This window comes from Syngnathus acus, chromosome 9 (assembly GCF_901709675.1).
Source record: "Syngnathus acus chromosome 9, fSynAcu1.2, whole genome shotgun sequence".
In the NCBI taxonomy this organism is placed as follows: Eukaryota; Metazoa; Chordata; class Actinopteri; order Syngnathiformes; family Syngnathidae; genus Syngnathus; species Syngnathus acus.
This window is the reverse complement of record NC_051094.1, coordinates 17,616,808-17,635,094: the sequence shown is the minus strand read 5'-3', so window position 1 is coordinate 17,635,094 and position 18,287 is coordinate 17,616,808. Positions and strand designations below refer to the sequence as shown.

The 18,287-nt window shown below is 44.7% G+C and overlaps 1 protein-coding gene across 2 annotated transcripts in view; it reads right to left on the bottom strand.

The window, feature by feature from the left end:
- dpp7 (dipeptidyl-peptidase 7) overlaps positions 1–18,287 on the bottom strand; it is a 62,247-nt gene that overhangs the window by 38,075 nt on the left and 5,885 nt on the right. The window contains exons 5-7 of one of the 2 annotated variants that reach the window (XM_037259495.1): positions 13,804–13,939; positions 13,115–13,196; positions 12,091–12,257 (exon numbers count right to left, since the gene is read on the bottom strand). In XM_037259495.1, coding sequence (XP_037115390.1) covers positions 12,091–12,257; positions 13,115–13,196; positions 13,804–13,939 — 385 coding nt within the window. The remainder of the gene's footprint in view (positions 1–12,090; positions 12,258–13,114; positions 13,197–13,803; positions 13,940–18,287) is intronic. The other variant, XM_037259496.1, reaches the window with a different exon arrangement.

Below are 18,287 nucleotides of genomic sequence, written 5' to 3'. Positions count from 1 at the left end.
ACATTTTTAATAATACAATTTATTCAGGTTTGGCGGGCCGGATTAAACAGCCCCGTGGGCCGGATGTGGCCCGTAGTTTGCCCATGTCTGGTCTAGTTCATCTGATCCCAGCCTACAAGCGGAAATTAAAAACTTATAAGCCTGCGGTGAGGACTGTGAGGAAATGGACAGTGGAGACTTCCAAGCCTGCTTTGACTGAACCGATTGGGGTGTTTTTGAAGCTGCAACTTCAGACCTGTATGAACTCACCGATACTGTGACATCATACATCAGCTTTTGTGGGGACTTGTGCGTGCAGACTAAGACCTTCTGCACAACAAACCGTGGTTTACACCAAACCTCAGGATGCTGCGCAAAGCCAAGGAGGAGGCCTACAGCAGTGGGGACCGTGACCTGTTCAGGCAGGCCAGGAACACACTGACCCGAGAGGAGCTATGGGCAGAGCTTGGAGAGACACCTCTCTGCCAATCCTGATCCCTCATCAGTGTGGAAAGGCCTGCAGAGCATCACGGGCTTCAAGAGACCTATGAAGAACCTAAGGCTTGTAAACCAGCTAAACAGGTTTTACTGCAGGTTTGAACGGTCCAACCACACAACGGGACCGCCTGCATCACAATCAACATTCACATCTCCCCGCACAACCCCTTTGTTCACACCATCGCCATTATCACCTACTCTCTCTCTTTCAGAAGCTGTATCCGCACTTCAGATCTGCGAGGAGGATGTGTGTCAGATGTTCCGGAGACAGAAGGTCAGGAAGGCACCAGGCCCCGACGGCATGTCCCCCTCCTGTCTGAAAGTCTGTGCTGAGCAGACCCGTCGCCCTGACATCTGTGGTCATGTCCTTTGAGAGGCTGGTGTTGAGCCACCTGAAGGACATCACGGGCCCCCTGCTTGACCCCCCTGCAGTTTGCCTACCGAGCAAACAGGTCGGTGAATGTCAACATGGGACTGCACTACATCCTGCGCCACCTAGACACCCCAGGGACGTACACCAGGATCCTGTTTGTGGACTTCAGCTCGGTGTTCAACACCATCGCTCCCGATATCCTGCACCAGAAGCTCATCCAGCTCGCGGTGCATGCCTCCACCTGTCAGTGGATCATCAGCTTCCTGACCAACAGGAGACAGCAGGTGAGGCTGGGGACCATCACAACCGACACCCGGACCACCAGCACTGGCGCCCCCCCAGGGGTGTGTACTCTCCCCACTGCTCTTCTCTCTCTACACCAATGATTGCTCCTCAGGCGACTCTTCTGTGAAGCTCCTGAAGTATGCGGACGAGACCACTTTCATCGGACTGATCTGGGACGGTGACGAGACTGCATACAGACAGGAGGTGGAGCGGGTGGTCCACTGGTGCAGCCAAAACCACCTGGAGCCGAACCCGCTCAAGACCGTGGAGATGACAGTGGACTTTAGGAGAGACCCTTCGCCACTTCCACCCCTCACCATCCTCAGTAATGCTATTCCCACCACAGACACCTTCAAGTTCCTGGGATCCACAATCTCCCGGGACCTGAAATGGGCCGGCTACATAGACTCTGCCTGGAAGAAGGCCCAGCAGAGGTTGTACTTTCTGAAACAGCACAGGAAGTTCAACCTGCCACCGGAGCTGCTGAAGACCTTCTACACTGCCATCATCCAGTCTATCCTCTGCACCTCCATCACTGTCTGGTTTGGATTGGTCACCAAACAAGACAAGCAAAGACTGCAACGGACAATCAGGTCTGCGGAAAAGATAATTGGGACCAACCTCCCATCTATCCAAGACTTGTACCTGTCCAGGACCAGGAAATGTGCAAGTAACACAATGTGCACAACAAATGTGCAGACCCTTTTCACCCAGGTCACAGTCTGTTCAAACTAGGGCTGTGGACTCGGTCGGATTTTTGCACCGAGTCCGAGTCCGGCCTCTTGACCACGAGTCCGAGTCCGGCTGTCTATTTTTTCCTGTTAATTCATGTGACTGCTTAGTCTTTATTCAAGGCTAATTTAGATCAAAATCTAAATAATTACAACAGTTTTGTGATGGCTTCGTCTTTATTAAACATATAAACGAATACAATAAACAGATAGTTTCAAGTTTTAATCATTAATTACACCATTATAGCTCAGACATATATCTAAACACAAATAATTAGTGACGACCCCACAACTATCGAAACACATCAATGATATAAGCTGGGTGACATAATCGTCCTTGACATTGGTACATAATGTAAACATTAACCTAAGTGCAACTCAACGTGGCCGCATTGATCGTAACTTACGCTCCGTTTCCCCCCCAAATCTAGAGGCAAAACATTGTTCTCTCGCTACTGCCGGGTTCTTCCATCTTGGCTGCGCGCAGGGCATTGTGGGTCTTGTACGTGCACGCACGCAGGCAGGCGGGCGCGCACGCAACAACTAAATTTGTCTTCATAACAAGCAAGCAGGGCTGTGGACAGTATTCCTACGCGCATTCTCAGCAGCATGATGAAAATAAAATTCAATAACGTCACTGAGGCATATTTTAACGAACTCCACTTCATTGTATGGCTTTTTAGCCTGTGCAATGTTCCAAGCCAGTTGAAACAATGCAAGTGTGACAGTCTCTGAGTGCTTCGTAATTTTTTTGAAAAACTGTACCTATTTTTCAAAGTCTCCAAACTTGTGCTTGCGAAATTCAGTCCCTTTTGCAAAGTCCTTATCGATATTGGCATGAAGTGAGCTGAAGTGGCGCTGACCATTTGAAGCTTTTAAATGCGCCAATGACGTCCGACATATCAGGCAGAATGGCTTGCCATAGCGTTCAACAAAAAACAACTTTAACTCTGTTAAAAACGTCCTGTGTTCATCGTCATATATTCGTTTAGCTGTGCATTTTTTCCTTGCCATTTTGGCAAGCGTCTTGTCAGCTTTTCTGGACCTAATGGGCCCCCGTAGTCACAGTCGCCATTCATTAAAAAGCCAGCAAAACCAATCGCTCTGTTTGTCCCTCCTCCTTTGCGGGATTTCCCCTCACGCGCATGCGCGTTTGACCGGTTGGCGAGGTGGCGGCCGACAAACGCCGGCAGCGCTCAATGCTGTCAAGTTCTTTTTCAAACTTGATCGTAAGCAGGGCTGTGGACAGTATTCCTAAGCGCATTCTCAGCAGCATGATGAAAATAAAATTGAACGTATTTTTTTTATTGTCGGACTCGGTGGACTCGGTCAAAATCAGCACCGAGTCCGAGTCCGGCAAAAATGACCGAGTCCGAGTCCCCGAGTCCGAGTCCACAGCCCTGGTTCAAACTGCTCGCCTCCGGACGGCGTTACAGAGCGCTGTACGCCAAAACCAGCAGACGCAGACACAGCTTCTTCCACCAGGCTGTCACTCTGATGAACTCACACCACTCATAGAGTCTCAGAGACATCACTGGGCAATAACATCCTGCTCTTGCCACTTAAATGTTGTTAGTCACCTGAATGTTGTTAGTCACTTAAAATGTTGTACAGAGGCTTAGATCAACCGGAGTCAAATTCCTTGTTTGGCATGCACAAACTTGGCCAATAAAGCTGATTCTGATTCTGTGTGTTAATTTATCCACATTGGAGTTAGGAGAAAACGGAATTTCAGTCTTCTGTGTAATACACTGTTGCTTGGTTTGATTGACAATAGACAAGTATGAAAGAGTTCAAATTCAAAGTGCAGACCTTGACCATGAGTTAATTTTTGAGGAATACAGAGGCGATAAAAACTGCTAGTGTTGCTAAGGGGGTCACAAGGGGTTACCAGCCAGGTCCCAGTTGGAAAAACTAAGAAAGGAAAACACTGATAAAATGCAGCCGCCGGATTTTTCTTATGGAAGGGGATTCCGCACACACCTCCTCTCCACCTCGGCGTTCATCGATGCAGCGGCAAATTAATGTCATGGTATGTAGATCTTAAATTTACTGTTTTAATTATGTGGTTGTTATTTTTATTTTATATTGCATATTTAACTCTGTGAAATTGTGGTATAAAAAGTCAACGTTAGGGTAAAAACTTGCTGGGTGAGAACGGATTATTGCCTTTTCACTTATTTCTAATAGGGGAAATTGCTTCGGAACTCAACGGTTTCGCATCTCAATGCTCCTTCTAGAGCAAACTAGTTTTGAGATCTGAGGTTCTACTGTATATGGGGACTGATCAATCAATCAAGCAATCATGTCCCATCCAGGTAAAAACGACTGCCATTATGGCATTGCTCCCATTTTGGACGCCGGCTGCATGAAAACAAAGAAATAGACGTATTTTCCGCACCATAAGGTCTTCGGGTTAAAAGGTGCAGACTCAATTGTGGGGTGTTTTCTGTACTTAAGCTACACATAGGGGGCACCGCATTATAGGGCACATGCATTCCATGCCTTACGGTAAACAAACAGAAAAATAGTGAGACAGTGAGTTCGGTTGTATGAGTTCAATTGTAGTTTATTCTACTATTTAACCATGCACTGTACTCACATTATTGTGTGAAGGCGATGGCCACGTATTTTTCAGACTAAAAGTCGCTCCGGAACATAGGTCGCAATAGCCATAACATGCACAATAACGTGAAAAAAAAACATATAAGTCGCTCCGGAGTATAAGTCACATTTTGGGGGAAATTTATTCGACAAAAGCCAACACTAAGAACAGACATGAACGAGCAACAACAGGCTAAACGATAGGTATACTAACGTGACATAAACACAAACGAAGAGCTGAGAACGGGCCTGACGTAACATTCAGAGTTATTCAAAAAACTATTACATAAATAACACGTTTATAAAACCATCCGTGTCACTCCAATTCATTAAATCCATCGATCATCCTTTGTCAACAATGGGTGCGCGCCGCTGACGGCGCTTGCAGTTCAAAATATTCCACAGGCCCATATAACGATATATAAATTATATATCAAATAACTATTATATGTATAAGCAATAATATTACCAAACCATCTGTGTCACTCCAAATCATTAAATCCATCGATCAAATTCCTCGTCCTTTGTCAACAAAGCCGCGTGTGCGCCCTGACGTCAGCCTCGTCGTTATTCCACAGATCTAGTATATAACTACGTACCTTTTTCCAGTCTTGTTTTAAAAGATCATTTTTGAATGAGTTGATTGAATTACCAGAGTTCATTCTACACATTTTAAAAGTTATAGCATCTTTTTTTTTCTTTGTACAGTTCTGGATCACTGCAAACACTGGCAGGTGGTCGCTTGAATCATTTATTATCAGTCCAGTTTTTACTTTCTTTTCAATTACATTTGTAAATATATGATCAATTATTGTGGCACTGTGAGATGTGATTCTAGTCGGACGGGTTATTGCGGGGTAGAGACTCATACTGTACATTAAGTTAATAAATTCTGTTACTGGAGTCAGCTGAAGTGGGCTCAATAGATCTATATTATAATCGCCACAGACATACACCATTTTCGTATTGATTTTTCTTTCATACATTCCTGATAATAGTTCACTAAATGTCTCAATACATGAACCTGGACATCTGTATACACAGCTTACCAGAATGTTTTTAGATGATTCCATTTCTATTTCAACAGTAATACGTTCCATGATATTATCTATTGCTTGAGACATACTTCTTACTTTCTTACACTTATAGTTTTTATCTATGAATAGAGCAACTCCTCCACATCTTTTTACCTTCCTATTTAATGTATAACTCTCATACCCCTCTATGTCAATCTTTCCAGACTGATCATCCTTTAACCAGGTTTCGGATATTGCAATTACAGTAAACGGATTATTCATATCTTTTAAACATTGTTTGATCTTAGAGATGTTTGCTTTCAAGCTCCTACTATTAAAATGTATAATTGATATTGCTCTATTTGTTGTTACATTCTTGTTAAATTGCTCTACAGTATAGTATTTACAGTTCCTTTGAGTGTAGTTGATAAAGAAGTTATTCACAGGATCAATATTGTTCTCTATGTCATATCCCTTATGTTCAGTGAAATCAAATGTTTTCAAATCAAGTTCTTCATTTTCAGTTGTCAGTGCTTGTTTGTTAAACACACCAGTTGGAAAAGAAAGGCATTTGTCAATACTGTTCATGGTGGGTTGATAATTTCACCAGGTTTTTACCTTCCATGATCTAAAAGTACCACAACCTGAGGTTCAACGGAATGATGTACAGGTTACTGGTCTCCTTCGTACCTCTTAAGTTGCTCTATGGCACTGATGCAGAAACCATGAGAACTTTCTGCTGCCCCAACAGGTTTGATGAACACCTGACAACCAGCAGTCCAAGTGGACTGTATTTTACCATTTTTCTTAAGAGCTCTTGCTTTCTTAGCTATTTCACAATTTTTCTCTGTGAGGTGTTCATTAATGTACACGTTCGTGCCTTTTAGTTTTCTACCTTGTTTGAGCAGATTTATCTTACTTTTCCTGTTTGTAAATCGGACAATTATAGATGGTATGACAGGCTTGCCATTTAGACTCTTGGTTGGCAGAGTGTGGCATGCCTCAATATTGACAATGTCAATGACGATGTCTTTACTCTGGAGGAAAGTTTTTACCTGCTCCTCGATTGTCTCCTCATGTTCAGGATTGTCCTCAGAAGCAAGGCCTTTTACAGCCTGCTGGTAGCGCCGTGGTTTGATCTTTAAACCTGTGATGATGACATTGTTCATTCTTGAATACTGCTCCAAATTGTCTAATCTATTTTCCAGGCTGACAATTTTCTTATTTTGTTCAATGTTTAATTGATGTGAAGAAATCGACAATAAAGCATAATTTGACTTTTGACCATTCACTTTATTATTATTATTGTGTGAAGGCGATGGCCTTCACACATACGTATGTTATTCTACACCAGTGGTTCCCAAACTTTTGCAGGCTGGCGCCCCCTTTGGCTCCCCAGTGAATTCCTAGCGCCCCCCCCCCCCCCCAAGGCATTTATATAAAAAAATAATACATTTATATAAATAAATAAATAATACATTTATAATATCATTACCATTACGTTGAATTAGTGGGAGCACTGAGTTTGTTTCTCAGAAACGAGCCGGTCCCATCTAGACGTAATCGGAGACAATGACACCCGAAGTGATTTAAGGTTTGTCTTTTATTGCAGGATGCTTGGTCTCCATGTGTTGAAGCAGTTTTGAATGCTTCACTGCCTGGTTAGTTAGCCTGTCGCCACATATTAGCTTTGCGGGCTCGACTGGGGAAACATGTCACGTGACCGGGATGAGTGTCTTGTCCTGAATTAATTGATCGTCGATAAAAAAAAAAATTCTGTGCGGCTTGGCGGCCCGGTACCAAGTGACCCACGGACCGGTACCGGTCCGCGGCCCGGTGGTTGGGGACCACTGCCCTAACCAGCTCAACACAACACAACACGACACGTTCTGGCGAGTCCCCAATTTCATGTTGACTTGAACTCAAGATGATGTTGACCGCCAGAATGCGGTTTTTATTATAAGATAAAATTCTGAACATTACAAGCTTGAAATTACAAACCTGAGCTTTTGCTTTTGTAGTCTATGCTGTCGGATCTGACTGGGCCAGAGCGGCGTGTTGTGTACAAATCGACTGCCGCCCCCCTACCGCCCCTTTCTTCCTCACCGCCCCCCCCAGATCTTTCCACCGCCCCCAGGGGGGCGGTACCGCCCACTTTGGGAACCACTGTTCTACACCATTCACTTTATTATTATTATTATTGTGTGAAGGCGATGGCCTTCACACATATATTATTCTACACCATTCACTTTATTAGTGTGAAGGTGAAGACCTTCACACTATTGTTATTCCTGTCCTTTATTATTAGTGTGAAGGTGAAGACATATGTATGTTATTCTACTCCATTCACTTTATTATATTTTATTCCCGTCACTTTTTTGTCCCGCTTCTTCTTCCACATAATTCATCCGATTTACTCCATTCCACTTTTGACGTCGGGGCCGGCTCTACGCAGAGGCAAGAGGGGGCAACGCCCCCTCAAACAGATGTCCTGCCCCCTCAAATCAAACTTTTAGAAGTGAAAAATCCGCTGATAGAAACACACGTTAATCCGCCCCCTCTCTTCTCTCATGTTGGTGCAGTGTGTGTCCTCACACAGCCTGCTGTCAGGACTCACCGCCCCATTTGAGTCCTGCAAATGAGGCAAGACGCAGCCAGAGAGTGTCAAGTTACAGTCAGCGCGGTAGGAGTTGGAAGAAGCAGTAAAAACTCCACCAAACTCGTCGTAATGACCCGTGATATAACTAATGATTAACGACAACTCAAATAATAGTTAATATAACATTCATATTATATGTTCCCTCCCCTGAGAGATTGCCACCTTATTGTGGTCAGGGGGTTTGCGTGCCTCAGTGACCCTAAGGGCAATTACCAGCAGAAGCTTTAATCTTCAGGTGGGACACCCAAGCTGGACAGGTCTTAGTGTAGAGGCCTGACAGAGTGCAATCCACTTCTCCAGGTTGAGATCTGGACACACAGCTAACAACTGCCGTGAAGAAAACACTAACAGTGTTAAAAATGTGTAAAAAAAAAAGAACATGCCCCCTTCACATTTCTGACTGCCCCCTCTTATGTGCATTCCTAGAACCAGCCCTGTTTGACGTATTCCAAATATTCACGAGATGAGCGCTTGTATTTTTCTCGTTCCGAAAATTTTCCGTTTTCGCAAAATTCCGACACATTTTTCCCCATTCATTCTTAATGGCACATTCGACATTTCACATTTACGTCGTTCCAATTTGAAATTCGCATCATTCAGCACATTCGAATCACATTCGGAAAGATTCTCAACATTCCCAAAATTGCCAAATTCAAAGATTTCACGTTTTCACGTTTAAAAGTTCGACAAAATTTCACAAAATTTCACAATATTTAGTTTTTCACCTCTAATTTCTACATTTTTCAACCGATTCAACCCATTCCAACTTTCAACTGTTCATCTTTTGCCTACCTATTCCACAACTTCTCACCTACCAAAAATTCCAAATTTTCAAATTTGAAATTCAACCAAATTCTCCAGAATTTCGTTTTTCTACTCTAACTTCTACGTTTTTCAACCGATTCAACCCATTCCAACTTTCAACTGTTCATCTTTTTTCTACCTATTCCACGACTTCCCACTTACAAAAAATTCCAAATTCTCAAATTTGAAATTCAACCAAATTCTTCAAAATTTCGTTTTTCTACTCTAATTTCTACATTTTCCAACCGATTCAACCCATTCCAACTTTCAACTGTTCATCTTTTGCCTACCTATTCCACAGCTTCCCACTTACCAAAAATTCCAAATTTGAAATTGAACCAAATTCTCCAAAAGTTTGTTTTTCTACTCTAATTTCTACATTTTTCAACCGATTCAACCCATTCCAACTTTCAACTGTTCATCGTTTGCCTACCTATTCCACAACTTCCCACTTACCCAAAATTTCCAAATTTTCAATTTTGAAATTCACACCAAATTCTCAAAAATTTAGTTTTTCCCTTCTAATTTCTACAGTTTTTCAACCGATTCAACCCATTCCAACTTTATTCACTTTGTTCACCTTATGCTTACCATATTCACCCCCTTCACCCCCACTTCCACTATGGTTACACAATTTTTGTCCGGTTTTACCCGTTTCAACTTTTGAACTCCAAATTGAACCTCTTGAACCTGTAGTTTTCGATTTTTCACAAATTTAAAAAGAATTTGGTGCATATTTTTATAAAATTCCCATTCATGGTCTTCGCCTTCACACGCAATTTCTCCAGAAATTGCATTTTCTAGTTGTTAATCGAAATTCATACGCAAATCCATCAAAGTCCTCATCTTCTGTATCCGAAATAAAACAGTTGGGCAAGTTCGCCATTAAACATGACAAGTTCCCTCTTGTTCTCCCCTCGGAGTCGAACTCATTGTCGCGCAGCTCTTCGGCAATGTTCCCAGCTTTCCAGAAAGCTTGAATTGTGACTCGTAAGCATGTCTCTTTGTCAATGCCATTTTAAAGGGTCCAAATGCTGTTTGCTTTGCACAAACCGATCGTATCCATCAATAGCGGTGGAGAGACGTACGCTACGTATTATGTACAGTCTGATTGGTTACGGTTACCGCCCCGATCTACAGAAAATGTAATGTCCTCTGATTGGTTCATCGGGTCTACATATTACCGTATTTTCCGCCCTAAAAGGCGCACCTAAAAACCTAAAATTTTCTCAAAAGCCGACAGTGCGCCTTATAGGCCAGTGCGCCTTATATATGGATCAACTGATGAATTTGTTGATCCATACTGGTTGTACACAGTGCTCTGCCAAAATGTTTCAGTACGTTTTAGTACGACTAGTAAATTACAAGGTCGCATCGCTTCCCAGCATTACGGCAACTGTAGTCAGGGGGCGTCACCGAATAGCTGTTGTACCCGCGAGGCTATTTCATGTCAAAATAGGCTGCTCTGTTAATGTTTCGAGTAAATCTACGGATCGATATGGAAGGGAAACATAGGTAAGTAGTACCAATGCGTTAGATCGAACTTTAGTCAGTTCCGATCATTTTATAGGAGATCGTTTGAGAAACGCGATTGTTTACACTTTGCTGAGGCTCATGGGAGATTGCGAGCTGAGGCTCGTGAGACTTTGCGGATGGCTAATGCTATTGCGATAGCTGCTATACGTACCAGGCTATTTCATGTCAAAATAGGCTGCTCTGTTAATGTTTCGAGTAAATCTACGGATCGATATGGAAGGGAAACATAGGTAAGTAGTACCAATGCGTTAGATCGAACTTTAGTCAGTTCCGATCATTTTATAGGAGATCGTTTGAGAAACGCGATTGTTTACACTTCGCTGAGGCTCATGGGAGATTGCGAGCTGAGGCTAGTGAGACTTTGCGGATGGCTAATGCTATTGCGATAGCTGCTATACGTACCAGGCTATTTCATGTCAAAATAGGCTGCTCTGTTAATGTTTCGAGTAAATCTACGGATCGATATGGAAGGGAAACATAGGTAAGTAGTACCAATGCGTTAGATCGAACTTTAGTCAGTTCCGATCATTTTATAGGAGATTGTTTGAGAAACGCGATTGTTTACACTTTGCTGAGGCTCATGGGAGATTGCGAGCTGAGGCTCGTGAGACTTTGCGGATGGCTAATGCTATTGCGATAGCTGCTATACGTACCAGGCTATTTCATGTGAAAATAGGCTGCTCTGTTAATGTTTCGAGTAAATCTACGGATCGATATGGAAGGGAAACATAGGTAAGTAGTACCAATGCGTTAGATCGAACTTTAGTCAGTTCCGATCATTTTATAGGAGATCGTTTGAGAAACGCGATTGTTTACACTTTGCTGAGGCTCATGGGAGATTGCGAGCTGAGGCTCGTGAGACTTTGCGGATGGCTAATGCTATTGCGATAGCTGCTATACGTACCAGGCTATTTCATGTCAAAATAGGCTGCTCTGTTAATGTTTCGAGTAAATCTACGGATCGATATGGAAGGGAAACGTAGGTAAGTAGTACCAATGCGTTAGATCGAACTTTAGTCAGTTCTGATCATTTTATAGGAGATCGTTTGAGAAACGCGATTGTTTACAGAGGGCTCGTTGGTTATTGGCTAGTGGATGCATACCGCAACCCTAGTCAACCTCAGTTTGATGCAGTATAGCTTCTATTTTATGCGCCTTATAATCCGGTGCGCCTTATATATGGACAAAGTTTTAAAATGGGCCGTTCATTGAAGGTGCGCCTTATAACCCGGTGCGCCTTTTAGGGCGGAAAATACGGTACATCGTTTATAGATTTTGGAATTAGGTCCACACAAAACGTGCACCTTATTAAAAGGCGCCCCTTCAATTTTTGAGAAAATAAAGGCGTTTAAGTGCGCCTGATGATGTGGAAAATACTGTAAACAAACGAAAAGTAAAGTTGAATTTGACTTATTTATTGAACTGTTTGTCACCAGCTTTCACCTCATGGAATCTACCTTTTTTTCTACTAGATAATCACGGTCTGCTCGAGGACATTTTTTTATCCTGTCCCGTCCCAATCCCGTGATTGGGATCATGGGAGTACTGCAGGATTCCCCAAAAAATGTCATCCTCTACCCTAGCACCGTATAAAACAATGAGTACCTTCACAGGATTTGCAGGCATCTTGTCCATGAACTGAGTGCTGTAAGGATAATCCAACATGGCCATGAGTGTGAATGCGTTCCTCAGAAAGCCATTTAGCTGGTGGATGTCCTGAGCAGATGATGGACGCTTACACAGGGCGAATGTGGACTGAATTTTACTGTACTCTAAAAAAATTAAGATAAAAATTACACATTTTTACATTTAAAGTCTAAAAACACCAAATTCAAATGTATCTGGTTTTTATTTCACAGGGGTGTCAAACTAATTTTTATCGCGGGCCACTTTGTTTCACACACAGTTTCCCTCAGATTGCTGTTATGAGGGTGACACCAAATGTTTGTCTCATACAACTGCATATACACCACAAAGTGATGGATTGCTAGTTTTTAAATAAGACATTATAGTTTGTTCAATTATTGCTCAAATTACTGTAAAAAGGGTAACAAAATATCCATCAATTTTCGGAACCGCTTAGTCCCCACGGGGGTCGCGGGTGTGCTGGATGGAGCCTATCCCAGCCGTCAATGGGCAGTAGGCGGGGGACACCCTGAACCGGTTGCCAGCCAATCGCAGGGCACATAGAGACAAACAACCATTTGCACTCGCACTCACACCTAGGGACAATTTGGAGTGCTCAATCGGCCAACCAAGCATGTTTTTGCGATGTGGGAGCAAACCGGAGTGCCCGGAGAAATCCCACACGGGCCCGGGGAGAACATGCAAACTCCACACAGGGAGGGCCGGAGGTTGAATCGAACCCGCACCCTGCTAACTGTGAGGCGGACGTGCTACCCAGTGCACCACCGAGCCGCCCGGTAACAAAATAATTATTGCAAAATCTCAATATTAATTATCACACATGCCATTTTGAAAATTTGGTAGAGATTTTAGCAATGATTATGGAAGTTGACATGATCTGCTTTCGCAGGTCACATAAAATGGTATGGTGGGCCGGATCCAGCCCCCGGGCCTTGAGTTTGACACCTGTGGAATAGTCCATGGAACAAATTACATAATTTACCTCTCCGTTCACCTAATTCTTTCAGCTGATGAAAAGCTCCTTTTACTGCATTTCTGCATTCTTGAGAAATGTTTTCAAAATCCTGTTTAAGAAAAATAAAACAAAAGCAATGTTTGAAAAAATACAGGGAGTTGATGGCAATTGTAATAGTCTACAAATAGAGTTCTGTTTGCAAGAAAATCCAGTTTTATAGCCGTTTTCAAAACACGAGGACAAATTTCGATGGCAGATTTTGCGTCACTAAAAAGTGAGTTTGAAAGACAGGAGCAAACCAGCACTGTCCATAACAATAACAAGTAGGCACAGGCAAAATAAACTCCTGTAGACATATTTGAAATGTCATTGATGGCAAATATTATCGCACAATAAATGAATATACAGTATAGACTAGATTTCATTACTTTTGTTCATTCGTATTATCACATCATTTCATGCTGATTCCACCGGATACTCTCGTGCAATTGATTTGCACATCAGTGGTATTTTTGTTCAAAGCGTATTTCCACTGTCATACATAATCAAAATCACCAAAAACCTAGTGAAATGATTTGTAGGTTACCGTTTTAACTGGACAGAAAAAGCTAATCGCTGTCACTGTGGTGGTAAAAATGTAACGATCATAATGATGAAAACAATAATAATTATAAATGATACTGATAATGATAAAACAGCATATCCATCCAACTTACAGCAGTGACATCTCTAAAAAACTGCCTTGGATCATCCAGCCCAGCAGTTGACAGTATGGGTGCACTAGCAGCAAGAGCTCCAGCCACAAGATTTGGATACTTTATTCTCATATAGACAGAAAGCATTCCACCATAACTGAAGAGAATAATGAGACAGATGCATGTTAGGGTAAACTTTGAGTAACTGAAGAGAATAATGAGACAAATTCATGTTAGGGTAAACCTTTACAAAAGTAGGATATAAAACATTTTAGTATTTTTATTACGTATTTGAGTTAATGTTTGTGCTGCGAGAAATTGTTGAGATTTTTTTGTCACTCAAAGACATTTTTTAACACAAATACCAGATACATAGTTCGCTCCATTTCAAACTTTAACAAAGTTTAATAAATACCTCCTCACAGTCTCTGACACACAAAGGCAGAATGTGAAGGTAGAATATTGTGTATTTTCTGAGATGTGGGTCCATCCCGGCGCTGGGTGGTTATGGGAAAATTACTTCTCATGACACAGGGATCTTGGTTAGGAAAATATTTTATTCCTGCTCATGCTGATGTTTCCTCGTTAACTTGTATTTGCACACCTCTGTGTCCGCACGAGTCTCCTCGTGTCTCTCTCTGCTCCCGTGACCCTCTCCTTTTGGGTCTGGCTTGAATATGCAAATTAACTAATCGCAAATGCCTCTGTGGGCTCTGTTCCCCTTGAGGCAAATGGTCACAATAGGGGCAATTACCTTCCTCTCCAGCAAGAAACCGATGACACCTTCAAGCAACCATAAACTGGGTGGGGGCATGCAACTCTTTGTCTTCTCTCCTTGGAAGGCGCCACGAGGTCTATATGCATGTCAATCACTTTTACTTACCAGACTGTAACTTTAAGGTTAAGTTGTAAATTCACTATTACAGGACTGTCACAGAAAATTAAAATATTGTGATAAAGTTCTTTATTTTCTGAAATGCAATTAAAAAAACAAAAATGTCATACATTCTGGATTCATTACAAATCAACTGAAATATTGCAAGCCTTTTATTATTTTTAATATTGCTGATTATGGCTTACAGCTTAAGAAAACTCAAACATCCTATCTCAAAATATTAGAATATTTCCTCAGATCAAGTTGTCATGTCTCGTCCCCAGTTTGGTTATGTGCGTAGATTGTCATCGTCTCTGTGTGCTCGCCCCTCCCTTCCTGTGTGCCCGTGATTAGTGTAATCATACTCACCTGCCTCTTGTTACCTGTGTTGTATTTAAGTTCTGTTTGTGTGTCACTCCCTGTCGGAGCATTGCCTGCATGCAGTTGCTGCTGTCATGGAAGGCCACCCTGTCTGTTTTGTCTCACGTCACTGTTCGGTTCCTGTTATTGATATTGTCAGTGAGTTATGTTAGTTTGCCGAGTATGTCTTTTGAGTTCGTCAATAAACCCTGGTCCAAGCTGCACTTGGTCGCCCCAGCTCCATTTCCACACTCCGATTCGTGACAGAATGCTCCGACCACTACAGCGACCAGCGCTTGGACCTCCCTCCACCACCAGCTCCCACTGCGACGCCCGATCCACGTCCATCGTCCGAGCAGGTTCCAGCGCCATCGGACTTCGCTCCAGCGACGCCGGACCCGCGGCCGCCATCGGAGTGCCTCCCGGCGTCATCAGACTCGCGGTCGCCATCGGAGTGCTTCTGGCGACAGCAGCTTCGCGGCCGCGATCGGACTCCACTGCCGCGATGCCGGACCCGCGGCCGCCATCGGAGTGCCTCCCGGCGTCATCAGACTCGTGGTCGCCATCGGAGTGCTTCTGGCGACAGCAGCTTCGCGGCCGCGATCGGACTCCACTGCCGCGACACCGGACCCGCGGCCGCCATCGGAGTGCCTCCCGGCGTCATCAGACTCGCGGTCGCCATCGGGCTCCACCCCAGGGTCGCAGGGCCCTTTGACGCCACCCGACTTCAAGCCAGCTGCACCGGACCCGCGATCGTCCCACTGCTGCAGCGCGTGGTGGCTCTTGCTGCTGCCACAGCTCCGCCTTACGAATGCCGTTGATCGCGGTCCGGACTTTCGAGTGCCGCTGATTGCGGCGAGGACTTTTTTTTTGCCGCCAGAGTGCGGGTTTGTGTGTGTAGCCGCCCGAGTGCGGGTTTGTGTGAGTTGCGGCCCGAGTGCGGTTCGGTTCCCCAAATCGCCGCCCGAGTGCGGTTCTGTCCCCCAAGTCGCCGCCCGAGAGCGGTTCTGTGCCCCAGGTTGCCGCCGTTTGCGGTTCTGTCCCTGAGTGGCCGCCGTCAGCGGTTCTGTTTCCCCGGGTTGCCGCCGATTACGGTTCTGTCCCCAAGTCGCCGCCCGAGTGCGGTTCTGTGCTCAAAGTTGCCGTCCGAGTGCGGTTCTGTTCCCTAAGTTGCTGCCGATTGCGCGTCAGGCCCCCAGTGTGTGCTGCGATTGTGGCCCTGGGCCCCTGACCGCTGCCGAGTGCAGTTCTGTTCCCCAAGTTGCTGCCGATTGCGCGTCAGGCCCCCAGTGGGTGCCGCGATTGTGGCCCTGGGCCCCTGACCGCCGCTGCGTGCAGTTCTGTTCCCCAAGTTGCTGCCGTTTGCGCGTCAGGCCCCCAGTGGGTGCCGCGATTGTGGCCCTGGGCCCCTGACCGCCGCTGCGTGCAGTTCTGTTCCCCAAGTCACCGCCCGAGTGCGGTTCGGTTCCCCAAGTCGCCGCCCGAGCGCGGTGCGGTTCGGTTCCCCAAGTTGCCGCCCGAGTGCGGTTCTGTTTCCCAAGTCGCCGCCCGAGTGCGGTTCTGTGCCCCAAGTCGCCGCCGAGTGCGGTTCTGTGCCCCAAGTCGCCGTCGTGCGCGGTTCAGGCTATTTCAGAGACCAGTAGGGTCGTCTGGACTGGTGCGCTAACCCCCCGCGTGCCGCCGTGGGGGGTTGGGTTTTTGGGACGTCGGGAGCCGTCCCTTGTGGGGGGGTTCTGTCATGTCTCGTCCCCAGTTTGGTTATGTGCGTAGATTGTCATCGTCTCTGTGTGTCTGTGTGCTCGCCCCTCCCTTCCTGTGTGCCCGTGATTAGTGTAATCATACTCACCTGCCTCTTGTTACCTGTGTTGTATTTAAGTTCTGTTTGTGTGTCACTCCCTGTCGGAGCATTGCCTGCATGCATTTGCTGCTGTCATGGAAGGCCACCCTGTCTGTTTTGTCTCACGTCTCTGTTCGGTTCCTGTTATTGATATTGTCAGTGAGTTATGTTAGTTTGCCGAGTATGTCTTTTGAGTTCGTCAATTAACCCTGGTCCAAGCTGCACTTGGTCGCCCCAGCTCCATTTCCACACTCCGATCCGTGACACAAGTAAAGAAAAGATTTATAACAGCAAAACAAATTCAAATATTTGAAAATGTCCATTAATGCACTCAGTACTTGATTGGGAATCCTTTTGCACGGATTACTGCAACCAATGCGGCGTGGCATGGAGGCAATCAGCCTGTGGCATTGCTGAGGTGTTATGGATGCCCAGGATGCTTCAATAGCGGTCTTTAGCTCATTTGCATTGTTGGGTCTGGTGTCTTACAGCTTCTTCTTCACAATACCCCACAAATTCTCTAATGGGGTTCAGGTCAGGGGAATTGGCAGGCCAATCGAGGACAGTAATGCCATGGTCAGTACACCATTTACTGGTTTTGGCACTGTGGGCACCGGCCAGATCATGCTGGAAAATGAAATCATCATCTCCATAGAGCTTTTCAGCAGACGGAAGCATGTAGTGCTCTAAAATCTGCATTTACTCTGGACTTGATGAAACACAGTGGACCAACACCAGCAGCTGACATGGCTCCCCAAACCATCGCTGACTGTGTGAACTTCACACTGGATTTCAAGCTCCTTGGATTTTGCTCCACTCCAGCCTTTCTCCAGACTCTGGCGCCTTGACTTCCAAATGAAATACAAAACTTGCTTTCGTCTGAAAAGAGGACTTTGGACCACTCTGCAACTGTCCAGTGCTTCTTTTCCATAGCCCAAGTCAGACGCTTCTTCCGTTGTCTTGAGTTCAGAAGTGGCTTGACCATGGGAATACGGCTATTGTAGCGCATTTCCCGGACACGTCTGTGAACAGTGGCTTTTGTTACCTGGACTCCAGCTTTAGTTCACTGTCTTTGAAGTTCCACCAAATTCTTCACAATGCTGTTAAGGCTGCGGTCATCTCTCTTGGTTGTGCAGCATTTCCTGCCACATTTCCCCCTTCCAACAGACTTTTTGTGGATGTGCTTTGAAACTGCAATCTGTGAACAGCTTGCTCTGAGAAATTTCTTTTTGTGTCTTACCCTCCTGATGGAGGGTGTCAATGACGGTCCTCTGGACAGCAGTCAGATCAGCAGTCTTCCCCATACTTGTGATTTAGTTTACTGAACCAAGCTAAGTGTTTTTCAAGGCTCAGGAGTTAATTAGATGATTCAAGTGATTAGTTGAATACCCTACTAGTATACTTTTTCATGATATTCTAATATTTTGAGATAGG